Source organism: Ananas comosus, linkage group 11 (assembly GCF_001540865.1).
Source record: "Ananas comosus cultivar F153 linkage group 11, ASM154086v1, whole genome shotgun sequence".
Taxonomy (NCBI): domain Eukaryota; kingdom Viridiplantae; phylum Streptophyta; class Magnoliopsida; order Poales; family Bromeliaceae; genus Ananas; species Ananas comosus.
The window spans coordinates 3,236,957-3,256,733 of record NC_033631.1 but is presented as its reverse complement, the minus strand read 5'-3'; the positions used below and the strand labels follow the sequence as shown (position 1 = coordinate 3,256,733).

General features: G+C 37.5%; 1 protein-coding gene across 8 annotated transcripts; it reads right to left on the bottom strand.

Moving 5' to 3' along the window:
* On the bottom strand, positions 2,479 to 14,480 carry LOC109717721 (pre-mRNA-splicing factor ATP-dependent RNA helicase DEAH10-like). 8 transcript variants are annotated; one of them, XR_002218266.1, is made up of 14 exons: positions 14,216 to 14,480; positions 14,069 to 14,115; positions 13,840 to 13,920; positions 12,730 to 12,946; positions 11,669 to 12,065; positions 10,762 to 10,965; positions 8,998 to 9,158; positions 7,921 to 8,106; positions 7,194 to 7,425; positions 5,687 to 5,889; positions 5,055 to 5,189; positions 3,762 to 4,021; positions 2,926 to 3,534; positions 2,479 to 2,797 (listed from the first exon to the last, which is right to left on the bottom strand). XR_002218266.1 is itself a non-coding variant. In XM_020243599.1 (12 exons), exons 1-12 carry the CDS (start codon positions 14,311 to 14,313, stop codon positions 3,832 to 3,834), a joined length of 2,151 nt encoding a protein of 716 aa, XP_020099188.1. In that variant the 5' UTR covers positions 14,314 to 14,480; the 3' UTR covers positions 3,695 to 3,831. The 8 variants fall into 8 exon arrangements, 7 of the variants coding, with proteins under 7 accessions (XP_020099188.1, XP_020099189.1, XP_020099190.1 ...); XM_020243599.1 differs by lacking the exons at positions 2,479 to 2,797; positions 2,926 to 3,534 and having other exon boundaries at positions 3,695 to 4,021; XM_020243600.1 differs by lacking the exons at positions 2,479 to 2,797; positions 2,926 to 3,534 and having other exon boundaries at positions 3,695 to 4,021; positions 14,069 to 14,112.

The window sequence follows — 19,777 nt, the reverse complement described above, 5'->3', positions numbered from 1 at the left end:
TCTTACATATATGCATGGTAGGATAATATGTGCATTGCCATTTCCTTATACCTTCCTAGATGATATCATAATGTGAGTTGAATGCTTGATATAATGGATAGATAAGGATTAGGTCGAGGCATTGAATCCTATAGTGCTGAGATAAGAGATGGACTCGATGGTTTGATAAAGACATAACGAGTAGCATGTAACTAACAAATGATAACAGAACGAGTGGCATACAACTTAGTGTAGAGTGACACACTGATGTGTGAACTTAGGGATAGGCGGATTTCCTAGTGATGAGTCATTGAACAAGAACTTAGTGTAGTTAAACACTTGCATATGAACATTGGGATAGGTGGATTCCCGAGTGACTATTAGCCCTAGTGGATAGGGTATCCTCGAGTTGAGAGGATTGGATCATATTCACATGTCTGTTCAGAACTTGTGGTGGTCGCTCCACATAAGCGTACGCTCCGGAGTTTGTCACACGAGGGATAGCCTTATGGGGTTCCGAGGGATAGCCTTATGGGGTCCCGCAGACGGTCTCGGGTTTGTTGAGCGAGTTGAGTCTCCTTACCTTACGAGATGGCTATGTGAGTCGTGGGCGAACCTTCGGGTAAACCAAGAGATTGGATGAACAAGAAAATAGCATTACTTCTTGGACATAGTAGCATGTTAGCTGATTACCTATCACATTGTGCATGCATCTATATATGATTTGGGTATAGTAGTGTAGCTTTCTTACTATGTCGTTACTGCTTTCACATGTCTATCTACCTATCTATCTGCCTGTGCCCACTAGACCTAGTGGGGAGATTGGCTGAGTCGGCGGCCGAACCTACTGAGAACTATGGACAATAGTTCTCATCCCACTGTGTTGCAGGACCGAGCACGAGCGCGCCGGGCAAGGACCGTGGTAAGGGCATAGCGCCCTATTGGTAGTAGAGGCCTTCCTTTTGTATTAGTAGCACTCTATATATATATATGAGAGCAGAGATTATGTATAGGTGGTGAGGTGCTTTTGAAGAGTTGTATTCATACTTATATTATGATGAGATGAACTTGTACCTATATTTTGGAAGATACAAATGTAGATGTAAATCGATTGTATATGGATGAATGGATGTAATAGATAGAATCTCTCTTTTGTGCACTTGTGTGTATACTTGTGTTACTTGCTTTTGTTGTATAGCACTTGTGGTGCTTCTCTCCTTGTTGGATTGGATCATGTATGCATTGAATTGTTCCTGGGCGAATTCTTGTACATGATCTCGTGGTTGAGTCTTGGGCGGATATGGGAGGTGCTGTTCGTTCGGCGTCTGTTTGACGCGCCCGAATTAGCCAAACTGGCGGTCTCAGGGCGTGACAGTAGTTCTCTTTCGTATCATAGCACCTGTACTCTGTTTACCTTACCTCTGTTTTTCGGTAATTACGATTTTCCTTCGTGGCTCTGTCGTACCCACTGGAAAATCTTGATTGTGGTTTCTTACCTCCCCCTTTTTTCTAGGTGGTTCGGATAAGGAGTTGGCTTTTGGCGCGACGGGAGGACGTTCTAATTAGATTGCGGTAGCAATCGTCACCGGGTTACTTTTATTTTCGCTTTTAGTAATTTAAATAATTAAATGGTTTAGTTAGATAATCACTATTGCTGTTTGAATGTTTGTGAACTGTCTGAGTTGATGATTTCCTATTAAGCATGCAATTGGGGATTTATGATTATTTGGTTTTTGGATTTATGTATTTATGCACTGTGGCTTTCTATCCCTCGAGGTAGTCGGTTTTCAAAATGAAGTTTCCGAGTGAGAAACAGTTTTAAAAATATTTTTTCGAATGGTTTTATGAATGATTAAATAGAGCTTAAAAACAAAGCTTTCGGGTGGGAAGCACTTTTAAATAGGATGACTGTTGTATTGTGCATCGCATCATCCAGCTCCTAAGGAGTGTTTAGAGGCATGTATCATCCCTAAGGATTGCTAGCTGTATGGAAATGCATTGCATGGATTGTTTGTGGATTGGTGAATGTAGATTGTGGTTGTGATTCTGATGTTGCTGTTAGTACACTGTGCAAATACAAAGGAGACTCTGTTCGTGCGGTCAGAGGAACTTTGTATTTGTGGCGGGTCTGTACGTCACGTGGGCTAAGTTGAATTCAAAAAAAAAAAGGCATATTTTCCGCAACTCTGATTTCAAAAAATTATATTCATTATAAAAAGACTTTTGAAATTGGCCCCGGGGCGTGACATCTGGTCTCTTAATTACCATAAACTTTTAGCTCAAAGGTGGAATAAGATCCAAGAACTAAGCTTCAACCAAAAATCTCTTTCTCGAATGAAGACCACAATGAAAGCTGAAATTCAGCAATATCTGACCTTCAAATCCGTTCAAACGAAATTCCCACCAACTCTAGATGAATGTAAGATCACTCCCAATCTTTCTAAAGCTTAGATTTATGGGTAAATTAAAAGAAATTCCCTCAAGAATTCAGCTGGCTCAAAATTCAGCATAGAACCTGAATTTTAGCGACCTTTACCATATCAAGAATTAAACGTAACATACTAGGTCAATTGCTGAATTAAAACACTCCACAAGTCATCTCTTTACCAAGAATGCAAACAACCAATTCCCCAGCAATTTTGATTTCAAAATCTCCAAAAATTCCATCTTGAACTCAGCTACAGGCTGCTGAAATTCTGCTGATGCAGAATGTTGATGTTGATGTTGATGTTGCTGCAGCTCCTATGACTCGTAGGAAGGAGCACAACCCGAGGGAGGAAAGGGGAATGTAACCTGGGTGATCCTCAGCTCCAAAACACTGAAAACGTCCAATTTAAACCAATAAATCACAGTACAATAAGTTGGAATTGGATTAACAATGATAAAATCAGCATATGGCCACTTCGGTTGGCACTCGAGTAAAACCAAAATCCCCTCACTACTAACCTTCAAATCAGCTCAAATAAGATCCCAACTAGTCGTAGATGAAGCGAAGATCAAAATCAAGTCATCCAGGCTTAGGTAATTGGACTAAATATAAGAAATTCCATTAAAACTCGAGAATCAATAGAAATTCCAGCAATTCTCATTTTGGTTTGTAAAACCCAAAGAAAATCACACCAACACAACCAATAATGCAGGCTCCTCTCTAGCTCTGGCTGAAGGGAAGCTTGTCCCCAACTCTTCTAAAGTTCGGCAAAAAGAAGATTTCCGAAAGAATGTCATCAAAATCAAAGAATTGTCCAAAGTCCAGCTCGAATCTAAAAATTTCAGCACTAATCACCAATTCGGTAGTTGAACTCAACTTATTACAAATTAGCTGAATTAATTCTTTCCTCAAGCTCTCCTCTTCATCAAGAATACAAAGAAACAAGATCCCAGCAACTGGGCCCTCAGAAATCCTGCACTGACTGCTGCCAGGCTGCCACTAATGCTGATTGCCTAGCTGCAGCTGCTGTTGCATTGTCGGATTGCAGGTGTTGATGCGCATATCCAGCCAGCAGGAAAGGAGAAGGAAAGGAAAGGTGCTTCTGGTTTCTAGCCAACTGCAGATGGCTGTAGAGAAGTAGAAGAAGGAGAAGAATAAGAAGAAGAAGAAAGGATTAATCATCAGCTGAAAATAGTCCGAAAACTTCAATTGGGTGAGTTGGTAAAGGATTAAGTTATGCCCTTGGCACTAAACAACTTAACCCGTTCCAGCTGAATGTAATTCACATTTCACATCCAGATCAATGATGCATTAAATAATTACTCAATAATGATACAAAAATGTTATATCATACAAGGAAAGGAAGAAACATCTATGCTGCCAAGTTGTATTGAGGCAATGGAAATAAATACAACATAATAAGATTAACTTTCAGCAGCATAATACTGAGGAGCTAGTTCGGGCAACCACAATGGATCTATCCTCGTCACATTTCTGACATAATTTTGAGTTGTGTAAACTAATTCGTTGAAGATGATGCAATCCGGCTTTGGCTTTATTTCAGATAATACCGAAGAAGGATGGATATGCACGCTCTGACCACTAGCCGTAGTCCTGAAAAACATTGGGAGTGAGGCCAACAGAGACCATATACATACATGTAACAGAAATTAAATGGCTTCAGATAGTCAATGAAACTTTCATACTTAAATCTTAATGATTAAACAAGAATACATAATTCGAGAAATCACGCACTGGTTCTATTGAGATGAGCATGCAAGTAAATTTCAATTAAGTTCTCAACTTTTAAATTGAAGCACTCAACAACTGCACTAATTTAAGTGTTTCGTTATCGTTCCTTTCATCAATTCCATTAAGTCGGACCATGAAGCGAACATGGCTACTTTTTCATTCTAAACGAAAAGTCACTGCGGCTATTATCTGTGGTAGCCGCATTGATATTTCTGCTAAACTGTCCAGACTAGTTTGGAAACACTTTGATGCTTTACAGTGCTCAATACATTCAAAAGCACTTGGAACAAACTCCGATCTTCCGGCACTGAGAAATGACAGTGGGAAGCCTCCACCTCAGAATCATCAGGTGAGAAGTTTTTCCAGTAGAGGTTTCCACCGCCATTCTATAGCATTGAAAGCGTAGAGCTTCCTAGCACTTACAGTTTTTGTGGGAGTATAAAGCATTAAAGCAGCTGCTTTGGGAGAATACAATTCCAAGTTTGGTCTCAATGGGAGTTGAACAACCGTAGGAAAGCACTTAAGTGAGCTTAGGGTGTCCACTGCTTATGTTAAAGGCGCAGAGCAATATACCTCAGTTCAAGTAATTTCGTATTCTACCCAGGATATGCAACAAATATTGAAATGCAATTAGTTTGTGCTGTTATTGGGTTGATTGACTAGATGCTTATTGGATCATGAAACAAATGACCAGGTGACTAAGACCAAAAACTTCTCTTTCATTGGCTTACATCAATTTCCTTACATTTACTTCTATGGTGTTAAAAACAAACCTATATAATATATCTAGTCCGCCGACCAAGAAACAATTGACCACGTGTGTAGACCACAATATTCTCTCTTTCAGTGGCTTTACATCAATTTCCTTAAGTTAACTTGTAGGTTAAAAACAAACCTGTATGATCTATCTGGTCCTCTCCTTGCTACATTGAGGAAGAAAGAGGCAGTAAGGCATCTGCGGAATTGAAGCATGTCATCCCCACATGATGACAGAACAAGGCCCATATGCTCTACATGCCCTTTGATTTGACTGTGAAATTGCAAAAAGATAAAACAAAAAAAAATAAATGAATAAACAAGTTATGCAAAGGGATCATCCTCCAAATTTGAAAATAAAAGAAAAAATAGGTCCAATTTTCAGCTTTAGGAACTAAACTGATGACAATATCAGATGAATGACAACAACGCCAAAAAACATTTGCCAAGTATTACAACGAGCTATTATGCAAATCTAACATCTAATGAGTTTTGAATAACTTGAATTTCTTCGGTAAGTTGGTTTTTGATGCTCCCATCTTCAGGTATCACAAAGGCCACAATTGCCTAGCAAATCGGTAAATATCTCCCAAAGCATTTATTTTGGCCAAATATTTACTCCAATTTTCCCTCATTCAAAACAGTACTATCTCCCGATACATGAGTTGAATGAAGACAAATGTTTGAATGAAAATGAAACGCTGATGCAAGTACATCAAGAAGGGTAAGCCCTTCGTAACCAAAAATAAGGACGAGAATAATGCAGCTAACCTGTGAACATCTCGAGCATGCCTTAGAGCACGGTAGTTGATGAAGTTCTCCCTGCACCATTTGTTTAGAGCCTTTTCCACCGCTTTCTCTTTCATCTTTGCATTGTTTCTTTTCTCCAAGCATTCCGCAGATGCCCGATATACATTCACCAAAGCAATATGGTCCCCTTCGGGGCTTGAAAATCTCTTCTTTGCAGCATTTGCCTATGCAAGAAATAAGACAAATGAAACTAAAATAAGATTATTGCATATAATTCTTCTTTGTTTCATGTAAAAAAAGTACAATATCAGGATATGATTCAAGACATATATTGGGATACATGTGTCCATAATAGTTTCCCAGAGTTTCAGTTTATGTGATTCAGCCGTGTTAGGCATTATCTAGGCGTCAAGGACACGGATACAAGCACGGATACGAGATACGGGACACGACACAACTCGGTCACGCTGACTCAACAACTTAATTAAAATTAGGACACGCTCACGACACGGACATAGCTAATAATATCTATAATATTATTAGGGATAATATCTAATATGCCTTTCAAAAGTTCAAATATATCATATTTATCCCTAGATAACCAAAATGCCCTTATTCTTTTCAAAAAATTCCTTCAAATATATCCTTTCCCTCTAGGGTATTTTGGATATTGAGGGTTAAACTTGAAAATTTTTAATAATAGTAAGGGGAATATAAGCAAAAGCCCCATATCATTAATAATAATATATGTTAATTATATATAAAATATTAATTTTGCTAAATATTTGTTATATTTCTCATACGAATTAAAGTTGGTAAAATTCACATTGATAGTTCATATATACTAAAGAAAGAAATTCTCCATCATACATAATTTATTTATATCGTCCAAAAAGAGTTCGTAAGCATTCATCAAAAACCCAAAATATAATCATCTTACATAATATACACATAAAATAGTAAAATAAAAAAATATATTTTTTATGGGATGCGTCATAGACGCGTGTCACGCGTCCTCATCGGATTCCACGCTCATCCATGGCACGTCAGCATTGGACATGAGTCCAACATGGACACACGTGTCTGATACGGATAAGCGAGGCTTATAGCCGCATCCATGATACATAGGGCATTATTAAATAACGGTCTTTTTGGTGGTATTGCAGGGATATAGTACTATTCGATGAAGTGATGTTTAAACTGTACTACAAGAGGAAGCACTCATCAATGTTTAAATTGTACTACTAGAGGAAGTACTTCATAAAAATGACACATGTAGCTTCTGTCTGTAAAAGAAGTAGAAATTCCAAATAAGAACTTCTCTTTTAGGACTTTGAATCTCATTTTAGTTTCTTGCCGCACCAATAACTTCAATCTTTTCTATTTGTGCCTGAAGCTAAAAGTATAAGTAAAAGCGAGAATACAAAGGCACCAGCCAAAGTGTAAGAAAAAGAAGCTAAATAGACTAAACTGAGTCACCCAAGTAGATGACTCAGCTTGTCAATATATCCAGCACTATAGTGCATACCTCTTCCATCTTATCACGAGGAGAGTAGAAAATAGATTCCACAGAAAGCATTGAAACCGCTATCAACATTTCTTCCAAGCACTTGAACTCGCTGGCCACGATGAGTGCCTTAGAGTACATAGGGTCCAAAGGAAGCCTGGCCATTTGATGGCCAACTGGATCTGACAGCTTGCAGTCATCCGTCAGAGCCCCTTGTAGGAGCAACTGCTCCAGAGATTTCACTATAGCTGTCCTGCAAATAAGACATCAAACATATTGGTAACTAGCGTAAGAAATTATTAGACCTCCAAGAAACATTCAGCAGAACAAATCACTCAAACAAATTAGGAATGCTTTCCAATATTTGACCAAAGTAAGGACATTTTTGTTTTCTTCCGTGCACACAATGTGTAATTCAAAAGCAGCTTCCCATGTGTAAGTAAAGCAGCTTCCTGACCACAAGGTTATTATTCTAATGAAAGTGATTAAATTTAATAAAGTTTCATTTTCCCATGATGTAAGAAGGTAGTTTGCCTGGAGAACAGCAGAGAAAATGGATAAAATTCAATTTCCCATTAATGAAATTGAAGGTCTTTCCATTAGAAGGAAAAGCATTGGAACGACTGAAATAATTTTCCAACTTTGGTGAAAAGGGAGTGTTTCTTTCAGAAAACCAAGCCAAGACTTCAGCCCCTCAGAAAACCAAGCCATAGACAACATACATCTTAAAAAAGATATCAGAATTCACCTTGAAGGCTTTTCCATGAAATCAAACCCTAATATATCATCAATCCCAAGGGCTTTGAGCTGTAGTACAACATTCGCAAGGTTGCACCTTTTGATCTCTGGAACTGTAGAATCCTTCAGTTCACTAAAGGCACTTTCTGTATACAACCGAAAACATTTCCCTGGGCCCTCCCGACCAGCGCGACCACTACATGCAACACGAACAAAGTGTGGTAAGAAAATATTTAGTTTCATATCCTAGTCATTTATCAAGCAAGTTAGTAAACAAACAGATTGACTTATCTTTCTGGTCAGGTCAAGTAAACCACATGCAAGATCATATGCAACAATTTAGACAACTGATATACAGGCTTTCAGCAACAGCATGAAAAGGATTTCAATGGCATTTAGCATCTCTATTTTTTTATGTTTTGAAGCAATAAAATTTGAAAGAACAATAAGAATACATGTAAATTGGTAAACAATTTCATTACCGACAGTAGAGTAATGAACGAGGCATATTCAAAAATGTAATAGTAAATTGGCAACGTCAAAGGGATGAAAAACCTCTTTTGATAGAGGATTCATTCATTAGTGAATAGCATTGATTTGATGACATCCAACGCCCCATACAAATCAAGAAATTGCTATTCACATGAAAACGCTAAACAACTAGCCAGGTCAAGATTCAAGGCTCTAAGAAGGATTTTTGAAGTCGATCTAACCAAGAAATAAATCTTTGTTTCCACGAATCAAGATAGCATCAGGCTACAACATGCCCACATTCAAGTAAAAACGAAATCAAGGCGATCAAATTAGCACTCTCTTCCATATAATTATTAACTAATAAGTACAATACTAACATCTTTAGTTATAACCAAAATGTAAATATTAACAAAACATGAAAATCAACAGTTCCTAAAGCAAAAATATGACACATGACAAATACGCACATCATAAGACGATTACTCTAGCACAGCAATATTTAGCCGAATTAGACAAAAAAACGCATTATGAACAATGGTGATATCCAATAGGTGAAACCAAATTCTTATCATCATCCTGTAGGTCAAAACATGAAAATGCCTAACATTTTTACCTCCTCTGAAGAGCCTGTGCTTTTGAGATTTCACTGATGGTTAATGACTCCATTCCTGTCACTGGGTTGTAAGAACGAACTTTCACCCATCCAGGATCAATGACATACTTTATACCAGGTATTGTTACAGAAGTCTCAGCAATATTTGTTGCAAGAATAACCTAAGAAACGAATAAAACAATTAGTGCCACAAAAATCATGAAAACACCCCCTGTAGTTGCAAATTCAAAACAAATAAACCAACAACAAGATGAAAATAAGATAATCCAAGGAAAAGATGTAGCACAATAAAAGAAACCTAGCATACTAAACAGAAGCCCAGCTTAGACATCAAAACCAAGCTTCCAAATATAACTGCATATAATATTTTAGTCACTACAAATCTAAAGTTATAAATCATATTAACAGCATCCCTTTTTTTTGTTTTATGATGCTTAGTATTTGTGTTGAATTATTTATTTGGCTTTTCTCATTTAATTTAAATTTATTAAGTTTCAATTTTTTCCTTAACCGAGAGAAATTTTTCTGCACAACCTTTGAGGCGTTGACAAATATTTGAGCCCGCAACTACAATCTAGAAAGTGCATGTGAACCATACAAAAGCATCAGTTTTTCAAACTTCTGTTTATATAGGTTTTTATGTCAATTCGACTCTGCTTTAAAAATCAGAAATCAAAATTATTAAGTCATGTTTATTGGTCCTCAAAACCAAGAGGATCAGCAGAAACCACATCTGACCAAATGGGAGACTAGACCTACCATCTGTGCATGGAGACTTTCATAGAATGAATAACCAATCTACTGAAATTAAGCATTAGGTTAGTTTGCTATATAAGATAACGTACAATCGAACCGAACGAAATCTGGCCTATTTGATGCTTTACTTTTTAAGTTATGCATCTGATGTGTCACTAGTTTTTTTATTATCCAAATCAAGTGAGACCAAAGAGGAAGAAAGCACAATAAGAGGGAAACAGAGAAAGTGCATGACAAACCCTTCAATATTCCCTAATTACTCTTCATTGCCTACAAATTTGGCCCACACTTGACTTTGACAGGAAAAGGAAAACATGTAATAAATGCTACATCAGCTCTAAAACCTCAGAGCATCCTATTTGACATTCTTTTAATTTTCACTCTACATGACAATCAATTATAAGATACCGTATTACATAGCCAACAGAGTTCTATATATAAATTCCCCTTGCATGATCCAATGATTCCAATCTTCTAATTTTATTTTTTAATTGAAGTGATAGTTGTCTTGGGAGAAGGGAGAAGGATAAGATTATATAGCAAAATGTGACAAGAAAAGGCTTGGTAGCACTTGGTTTGGGAAAAAGATCTTCTACAAGGTAAAAATAAATAGCTTATACAGGCAACCCTGTATAGCTAGGAATGCTAACATTTTGTTTCTTTTGTTTCTTTTCTCTGCGGTATTGTAAAGTGATAAAACCAGATAAAGCTCACACTACTACAATGTTATAAACTAAACGAAGTCTACAATTTTTCCTTCACTAGCTTCTGTTAGTACAAAAAGAACAAAAGCGAGATATATACCTACGCTACCATAATGTTACAAAACTATATAAGTTCTTGATTCAGTTTTTCAGGTCAGTAAGTCATGACATAAATAAACCCTAGATTTAGTATATAGCGTTAGTAACTTCATGTCATAAGTAAACAAAAACTAATACAAATTTCAGAGTAAAATCAAAGCTCAAGGGAAAAATCTTTCTTTTTGGTGATAGCAATTAGACTTACCTTGCGAAAGCCGGATGGGGCAGGCTTGAAAACATTCATTTGCTGCTCAGAAGGAAGAGAGGAATGGATAGGAGCAGTGATTAATTTATTACTGCCTTCAGGGAGTTGACGAACTCGCTCGTGAATAAGTCTATCCATTGATTCAATCTCCTCTTGGCCAGTTAGAAATGCAAGAATATCTCCAGGCCCCTCCTCTATGTGGATCTAAGAAAGAAAGAAACATTACAAGCATGAGCTTAAGACTAAAAGATAATACTTATAAATAACAGATTAACTTTCATAGATCAGCTTCCATATGACACATGAACAGCTCATGGAGACACCATGAAATGGAAGGATATATCCAAAGCTCGAAAAACAACATCAAGAAAATAGAAAGGTTTTTTTTTTTTTTGAGAGAAAGGCAACGTGCTATCCGCTTCGTTTATTTTTTTTAGAAATAAACTTAGTTGAAAATGTAAAGCAACTAGGCTTCGAACTTGGAACCTCGGGTACCAACCACAAAGCCCTTTGCCACTTGCGCTAGGGACAGTCGGTAATAGAAAGATAATTTGATTTCATAAATTGTGTTTCTTTTTCTTTTTCTTTTTCTTTTTTTTTGTAAGGTAGCTAGTTTTTTTCTTTTTTTCTTTTTTCTCTTTTTTGTGTGTTTAAGTGTGTGTAAGATAGGTGCCCACTTTTTTTCGTATTGGAGCCCTTTTCTATGTTTTTCAAGATGGCTTGCATTGGGTGTTATTCTATTCGTCAACATGGATGAAACTTCAAAGAACCCATTTCCCTCCATTGATAAGGAAGTAGTTTTATCTTGAAAATAAAAGAGAAGGACAGCAAACTTCCTGGTCTAGCTTGCAGTTTAAAGCATAATAAAAGAAAGTAAGATCACCATGTAAATAAGAGGTCAATAAACCTGAAAGATAGTAATCAGTGTGGCATCTGGATAATCTTTTTCTGGTTGATATGTATATAGAATCTCTACAGGGTATTGTCGCCCTTGAACGTAAACTGCTTTAGCACCACCAAAGTACTCTGAAAAACCTCTAGCATCCAAACTGGCAGACATTATAATCAATTTTAAAGGAGTATACTTCAAAGCCTGACACGCCCGCAAAGTGGAGGTTTGGTTGTGATTTTGTGTGTTGTTGTCCACATCTCCACAATTATGTTGCTTAACAATAGAATTTGACCTAGCTAGTTGTACATTTTTCAATAAGCCTAACAAGACATCTGTGTGGACTGTTCTTTCATGAGCTTCATCCACAATTATGATGCTGTATTTAGACAAATATGCGTCCAGCAGTGCTTCTCTGCAAATATTAAGGCATTCAGGTCAGATAGCACAAAAATACTCATTATATGAAAAGAAAAGCATAACTAGATGTTAGATCAAAATCCATGTCAAATGCTCGAGTTTCATCAGCCATAGACATGGACGCCGTCAAATAAGAGCAATGTCATCAATATGACCATTTCACAAATATCGAAGAGAACTCTCATACATTTTAAATTAATACATATGCTCCTTCCTGAAGTATTTTCTACTCAAGTTCCAACGGTCTACTCCTGCCCAAACTGGTGGCATGATATTGAATAATTAAAATAGTCCATCCAATAATCAGGGTATGATACTATTTATTCTGTCCGTTCACATCCCTACCATGCCAGAAACATCATTACTAATGCACTAGATTTTCTACCATAAAGTCGCCTACAATGTTCTCCGTGCCGCAATTATAATAACTAGACCAAATTTATATTCTTGTGTTGGAATCAGAATTTTTTGTAAAATCTGAAATAAAAAGATCAGAAGAATCAACAGAAAAGATTATTAAATACAAAAAATTTAAAGCCAAACTAGCCTCAAGCACGACATGTTTGTCATCAAAGAATTACCGGTTCTCTATGACGTATAACAAGAAAACATTGTAATACTCATTAAAAATGCAAAAACCACTTATCAAATGAAACTACCTCAGAAGCAAACCATCTGTCATGTACTTAATCCTTGTACTGCTAGATGTGACATCCTCAAATCTAATTGAATACCCAACTTTCTGGCCCAACTCAACATTGCATTCTTCAGCCACACGCTTTGCAACAGTAACAGCTGCAACTCGACGAGGCTGTGTGATGCCAATAACTCTCCCATCATGACAAAATCCAGCATTGTACAAAAACTGTGGCAATTCTGCAAGAAATACATATATGAGCCAGTGCAAGAAAGTAAACAACGCTGAAGTAGGAAAACAATAGAAGGCAGCAAAAAGGAAGCAGATATCAGGCTACTAGTAAAGCATTTTTTCAACATAGCGAAGTTGCAAAACAATGCATAAGGACAAAATGAAAGCTAGCTCATTAAAAATCCTAAGAAATCAGAATAAGTTGAATAATATAATGAAATTGGGCATTTCCTTGTAGTGTGTAATATAGTGAATCTGAAGTTCATGCACCTTTCTAAGTGACAATTTCTATTCTAAAAATGTCAAGCATCTGACGATAGTAGCGCGAGAGGCATTGCTAATGTATATAGTCATCAAAATATCAGGAATATTAAAATGACCATATCACACTTCTATCTGCATATGAACAATAACATCTTTCCATAAACTAAGCCATAGCATAAATACAAGGGAGGTCAACAGTCAACCACAATTGGTGGAGAAAATCTGGTCATAGTGGTGGCCAACAGTCGAGTTAGGTGTAACACCATTAAAGAATGGAATTTGATGTACAATCCTTTTCAACGATAAAAAAGTTTAAATATACAAGCTAATTAGGGAAGAAATCCTAGTGAAAACAGCATCCACGGAGCCAACTTCGCTCATGAATCCAGAACTGGCAAGATTAAGCATCAAAGGTCAATGGAGATAAGGCATTTCTAGAACAAGGAAAATAATAATTTATGGACATATAGCTATACCACAAAATTGATCAATAAAATTGTTCTTCAAACATATAATACCAATGCATTTTCTATTTGTCAGTGCTACTACTTCTCGCTAACAAGATATCAAAAGTTTGTTATATTATGAACATTCAACAACAGAGGACACCAATAAGCAAAGTTCATTGCAAACTCACGCGTCGTCTTCCCACTTCCGGTTTCTCCAACAACAATTAAAGTGTCATTCTTCTTCACTTCCTCCACAATCCACTTCTCGACTGAAACACCCATCCATGACAAACAAAAAAATCAGCTAACAAAGAAAATAAAAGTCCCTTTGTCCTCACATCAAATACAACACACAACATTCTACGAAAAGCTTCAAATCTTAAAAACATAAAGAAAATTCACGATAAAAAATCAAACCTGAAGCGACTGGTAAGGACTTCCTCTGCTGTAGAATCCACTGCCTCCTAACAATGAAATCCGCACAAAAATTCAATCAAAATCAATCGACAAAACTAACGACATCAAGAATTAAAGAGTTAAAAAAAAAGTCCGAGAAACTGGTACCAAGCTGACGATTGTTGATTTCGGCGATCGTCCTGAGTTTTCCTTCCCCCACCACTCTGCTGATTTTGGGTGGAAACATTATTGGGAACCGAGGGCATTTTCACCTCATGGGAGAGAGAGCCTAACAAATTGAGAGAAGTAAACCAAGAAGAGCAGAGTTCAGAGCAATTGTCTAATAAGATCAGGGTTTTGGAGAAGAAGGCTTATTAGGGTTTAGAGCAATAGTTGATTAAGATTAGGGTTTTAGGTTGAAGCTTAATGGCTAAGGGTGCGTTTGGATCCCTGTAAAACCCCTCCAAAAAAAATTTCGGAGGGGTTGAAATTTTTTTTTCAAATGTTTGGTTGTCCGCAAATTTTTTTTTGGAAAAGTTATTTTACAGATTTTGAAAAAAAAAAAAAAAAAAATCGAGTTTTCGTTTTCCGCCCTCATACTCATAAGTTGTTTTCGGTGATAGAGCTTCCGAATCGACGATCCACACCGTTAAACGTTATTTACAGCATTTAAAACTTCTAGAAATCAAATTTTATAATTTTTCGACATCATTTATCTTACGATCAAGAGGTCACAAATTTGACAATTTTTAACGGCCGGTATGGGATACTTGCTAGTTTAACGGTGTAAAAGAATCGGAATTTGTTGAATTTTTGATAGAAAATTCTATTCACTACATAGATAAAGATCAATAACTCCGATCTTGAATTAAAGGATCCGATCATCTTTGTTTGGGACGTCGTTCGATTTTGACCGTTCATTTTATGCCCACTTGATGGACTTTATTATGATTTCGAAAATTTACGAAAGTTATTTTCTAAAAGTTTCAAATACTCTAGATCATATTTAACGGAGTGGATTGTCGATTTGGAAGCTCCATCATTGAAAACAACTTATGAGTACGAGCGCTCCAATACTCATAATAGTATAGTAGCCATGGCCTATATATATATATATATATATATATATTTATATATATATATATATTTATTTATAAATATATATTAATTTATTATATATAGTATTTTAGACATGGTCGGATATTTTTTCGAATTCATATATGACGCAGATGCATATTCAGATATTGTTCGAAAAATAATATATACTAGTAGGCTCGTATGAATATGAACTAGCATTAGCAACAATGCAACTATAAACCATAGTTAGTTAATTCGGGTTCGGCAAAAATTCGGTACAGGTATAATACGAATTAATTTTGTATCCTAATTTTAAAATAAATACGGTTTTAGAACCTCGGACCACAAGTCCGAATAACCACGTCTACTAAACACCACTGTTCAACACTCTACGCGACGTGAAAAACGTCGAAAAGCCGCATACATAATGTCACCGCACATAGCACGCAATAAAGTAATAAAAAGGAGATTTTGAACAATTTACCAAACTTCCACAATCTGAAGTGGAGCAGCAGTTCACGGGGTTTGTCAGCACTCCTCTGGCTGCAGCGAACCCACAAAGTATTCACCCAAATGATCGCCGACCGTCGGAGAGCGAAAATTGGCCGCGCGGAGCCGATTTCGAGTACATCGTAGGTTCGGGCTTCCACCGAGCGTAAGAATCACGTCAACAAGGTGAGCATCGTGTAGGGAATTTCCTCACGATTGCAACGCTCCTAAGAACTCCCATTTTCGACCATAAAGCCAAAACAAGAAATGGTCAATTTACCGAACACATGGCGGGCACTGATGCAAACAGCAGTTCAGGACACAGATACCTGAAATTTGGGGGAGTACGGACCAGCACAGATGCTCAGAGATGTTGTGCCCACCAACGGGAGGTGGCCGGAGGTGCCGGATGCCGGAAAAGTGTCTGTCGGCAACCGAATATATATATATATATTATATTATATATATATATATATATATATATATATATATATATATAAATTATATATATATCACTTTTAATCAATAATTGACTCCGAATTGAAACATAACAAAATTCGAATTTGCAAATTTAAGCGAGAGGGTGGAAGACCAAAAGGTAAAGAAAAGGGAGAAAAAAAACTCTTTAGGCCTAGTAAATCTAAAGAAAAGGAGAAAAAGTAAAAAAAAAAAAAAGAAAAAAGAAAAAAGTGGGCCTCACTCCTCCTCAAATTAAAGGGAGTGGTACATATAGTTTTTATCATGATAATTAATGTATAGGTAATTTATATATATATATTATATTATATATATATATTTATATATATATATAATATATAATATACTTATATATATATCATATATATATATATATTATTGTAAATGCATTGAGAATTTATCTCGAGCTAATTGTGATCAAATGGTCACAATAATGCTAAAATGCAAATTAAGCCTATTTAAACTTTAATTAGCAGTTCATCGATGTATCAGTTGTTGACATATTTTGAAGTGTGGGAATAATAAGAATGGATCGAAGTGGCAAAAGAAGTCCAACTGTCAAGTTACCTTAATCTAGGGTGTCAAACGGGCGGGCGGCCGCGGCCGCCCGGCCCGGCACGGAGAGTGGCCGGGCCAGGCCACGGCAAGAGTACTGTAACGTGCCGCTGCGGCCCGGCGCGCCAGGTTTATCAGGCCGTGCTGGGCTTGCTCCCCGCGCCCGATGGCCCGGCACGGCCGGCCACGACATAGCGCCTGGGCCGTGCGGGCCTAGACTGTCCAGCCCGGCCCGGCCGGCAGGCCGGCCCGTGGCCAGGCTCCTCCGAGCCGGGCCCAGCAGAGTCGCAGGGCCTTGCGGAGTTGGCGTACATCCAACTCCAAGGCGCACAACTCCAATGCTTGGGAGCTCCAATCCCATGCGCGGTTGTGGCTTTGGGACTCCCAACAAGTCAAAGAGTTGGGCTGTGGCATTGGGAGTGGGCTTGGACTAAAAAATGGGGTTTGTTTTTTTTCCCGTTCCCAAACAGTTAAAGAATTTGACTGCTTGGGAGGGTATTTTGGTCCAAATTTTTAAAAGTGAAAATAATTTAAAAGTTTAATATTTTATAAATAGATTTAAATTTTAATTTTGTACTGATATTTATTTTTAAAAAATTAATATTCTTATTTTATTTTTAAAAAGAATTTAAATATTTATAAATAAAATTAATAAAAATAAAAAAGCTGCTGGCGCCGAAGCCCGTGCCCGGGGCCGGCACGGCCCCGTGCAGGTCGGGCCGGGGGGCCCGCGTAGGCCGGCGTCCAAAACGTCTGGCCGGCACGCACGCCCGATTTTGGAGCCGGGCCGTGCCGGGCTGGCCGCGGCCCGTTTCGCCCCGGGCAAAATGTGGGCCGTGGCCGCCGGACCGCAGCACATTACAGTACCCTACTTAATGCTGAAAATTTGGGTCAATTAGTCAAAAATGGTCCAATTGATGCCAAATTTGATGTGAATTGCTTCCAAATGAACTTGATGGCTTGGAAAGCTTCTTTGGATGATTTTGGATGTGTCCGAATAAGATCCAAGTGAATTACATGAGAGAAACAAGAGATTGAACACCTGCTGCTGAAATATTGAGTTAACTTGATAAAAAATGATCAAGTTAATGTTAAATGGAGAATTTAATGCTTCCAAATTAATTGGGTAGCTTGAGAAGCTCATTTGGAATGTTTTTGAGGTGTTTGAATGAGATTAGAATGAATTGGATTAGAGGAAGGAGGGGGTGAAGCAGCTGCTGATGCTGCTGCTGCTGATGCTGCTGCTGCCATCTTGTACCGGTACAAGAATCTGTACCGGTACAGAATTGCGGCTACCCTGGACTGCAATGCAGTTTTTGGAAATTAAAGGGTTAAAGTGCAAATTTTCACTCTTATCCCTTTCCCCTGAGTGGAATACACATGTCCAGGGGCAGAGAGTTCATTTCCCTTCATACTTATCATTTTTTTCTCTGCTCCTTCTCTCTGTCTAAGCTAAGAAAAGGAGAAGTTGAAGTAACAGCTTGAATGATTTGTGAGCTGAGAAGAAAACTTGATTCCAGCAAGAAACTTTTGCTGATTGAAGTTACTACAAGACTTAGAAGGCATCTAATCAAGGTAAATATGACTAGTACTTCTTTCTAGCTCAGTTAATCATGTAGAGAGGATACTTATATAGTCCTTATGTAGCTGACAGCTTAGGTGTTCTTGAGTTGATTGAAGTTGAGTGTTTCTTGCTGTTGGGGACAGCAGGGAAGGCTTTTACAGCTGGAATTAATTAGAAGAAGTTTCTAAATTAAGGTAAGTCTCAGTTGATATTTGATTCTACCCAAGTTACTTACCTTCAAGAGGAGTTACCAAAGGATGTTGACTGCTAGGAATAGAAAGTTGCTGAAGTTGAAGCCTGCTGATCCGAAATGCAGGAATGGGCCATTCGATGCAGGGAGCAAGCAAATTCAACATCTGGTTGAGGTATTCTTAGTCTAATATTTGATTAGAATTAAGGAAATTACCTTGGAGGTAATACTTATATGTTTTTGAGCTGCTGCTAGGGGCCGAAGTGACGTGGGCGCTTGTTAGTGCTGCCAAGTTTGTGAAATCAGCTGAGAGAGTTTGGAATTGAGGTAAGTTAGGTCCATATTAGATTATTATGAAGCTCCTTACCTTAGAAACGAGTTACATGTAGTATGTCTATATGCAAGAATTTAAGTAGAGACTGAATTATTAGAAGGAATGAGTATTTGCTGCTGGAATTTCAGATTGAAGCCGAAGTTTGGTTGTTGGAGCCTACTCGAATCCAGGGATCAGCTGTGTGAAGCTGAGGAGTGTTAATTGGAGCTGTGTGAAGCTGAGAGCACTTCATAGTCAAGGAGTAGCAAACTTAAGACTTTAGGCTATCGGAGCTGAAGTCTTGTTGTCATTGCTGGCCGAAGTGAAGAGAAGGCCAATTGATGCGTGGAACAAGTTGATTCAGCAGCAAGTTAGAGTAAGTTTATTCCTTATTGGATTATAGTCCAACTAATTACTTAAAATGAATTAAGTTGAGAACTATATGCTGTCTAGAGCTGATAAGAAGCAGATTTCAATATAGAAATCTGTTAAGTATTGGAACTAAGAGTGAGCTAATTGGTATATGCTGAAATGATGGTAAAAGAAGTTGATTTCAACATTAACTTAGCATGGAAATTGATCATAGCTCAGCTGAGCTTCGAGGTTAAATAGTTATTCGAAGAAGAGATATAATGCTGAAAATTCAGCATGGCCTAGAATTCAGTTTAGTGCTGAAATCAACTTTGATCAACATTCTATAGTTTGGAAATGCCAACTTGTAGAATATGAGCGAGGACTCTAGTTTAATTTCTTCCGTTACTGTACATATAAAAGTTATTCATACCCGAAAGTCTAAATGGACTTCCGACAGGTTGACGACGCGCTGTCTACGATAGAAGCCATTTGGGCTCTATTTGCATCTAGTCGGGTGATACCTTCGTGGATTCAGCCCGAGACGTGAGTTCTAATTGTTAGCATCCCTACAGGTGGGTGGTGCTATCCGAAGTCTTTGAATCACCTTTTATGTCTATTATATTTCATTGAGCATATTTATAATTGTTTAGTCATGCATTATAGGGTAATTGGCATTGTGCAAGTGAAAATGTGAATTTCTATCGACAGTAG

Coding starts and splice junctions, on each gene's coding strand:
- LOC109717721 (XM_020243599.1), bottom strand. CDS start 14,313: ATGCCCTCGGTTCCCAATAATGTTTCCACCCAAAATCAGCAGAGTGGT. Junction 12,947..13,839: donor CGGAAGTGGGAAGACGACGC/GTGAGTTTGCAA, acceptor TATTTCTTGCAG/AATTGCCACAGTTTTTGTAC. Junction 5,890..7,193: donor CTCGTGATAAGATGGAAGAG/GTATGCACTATA, acceptor TTTCTTGCATAG/GCAAATGCTGCAAAGAAGAG.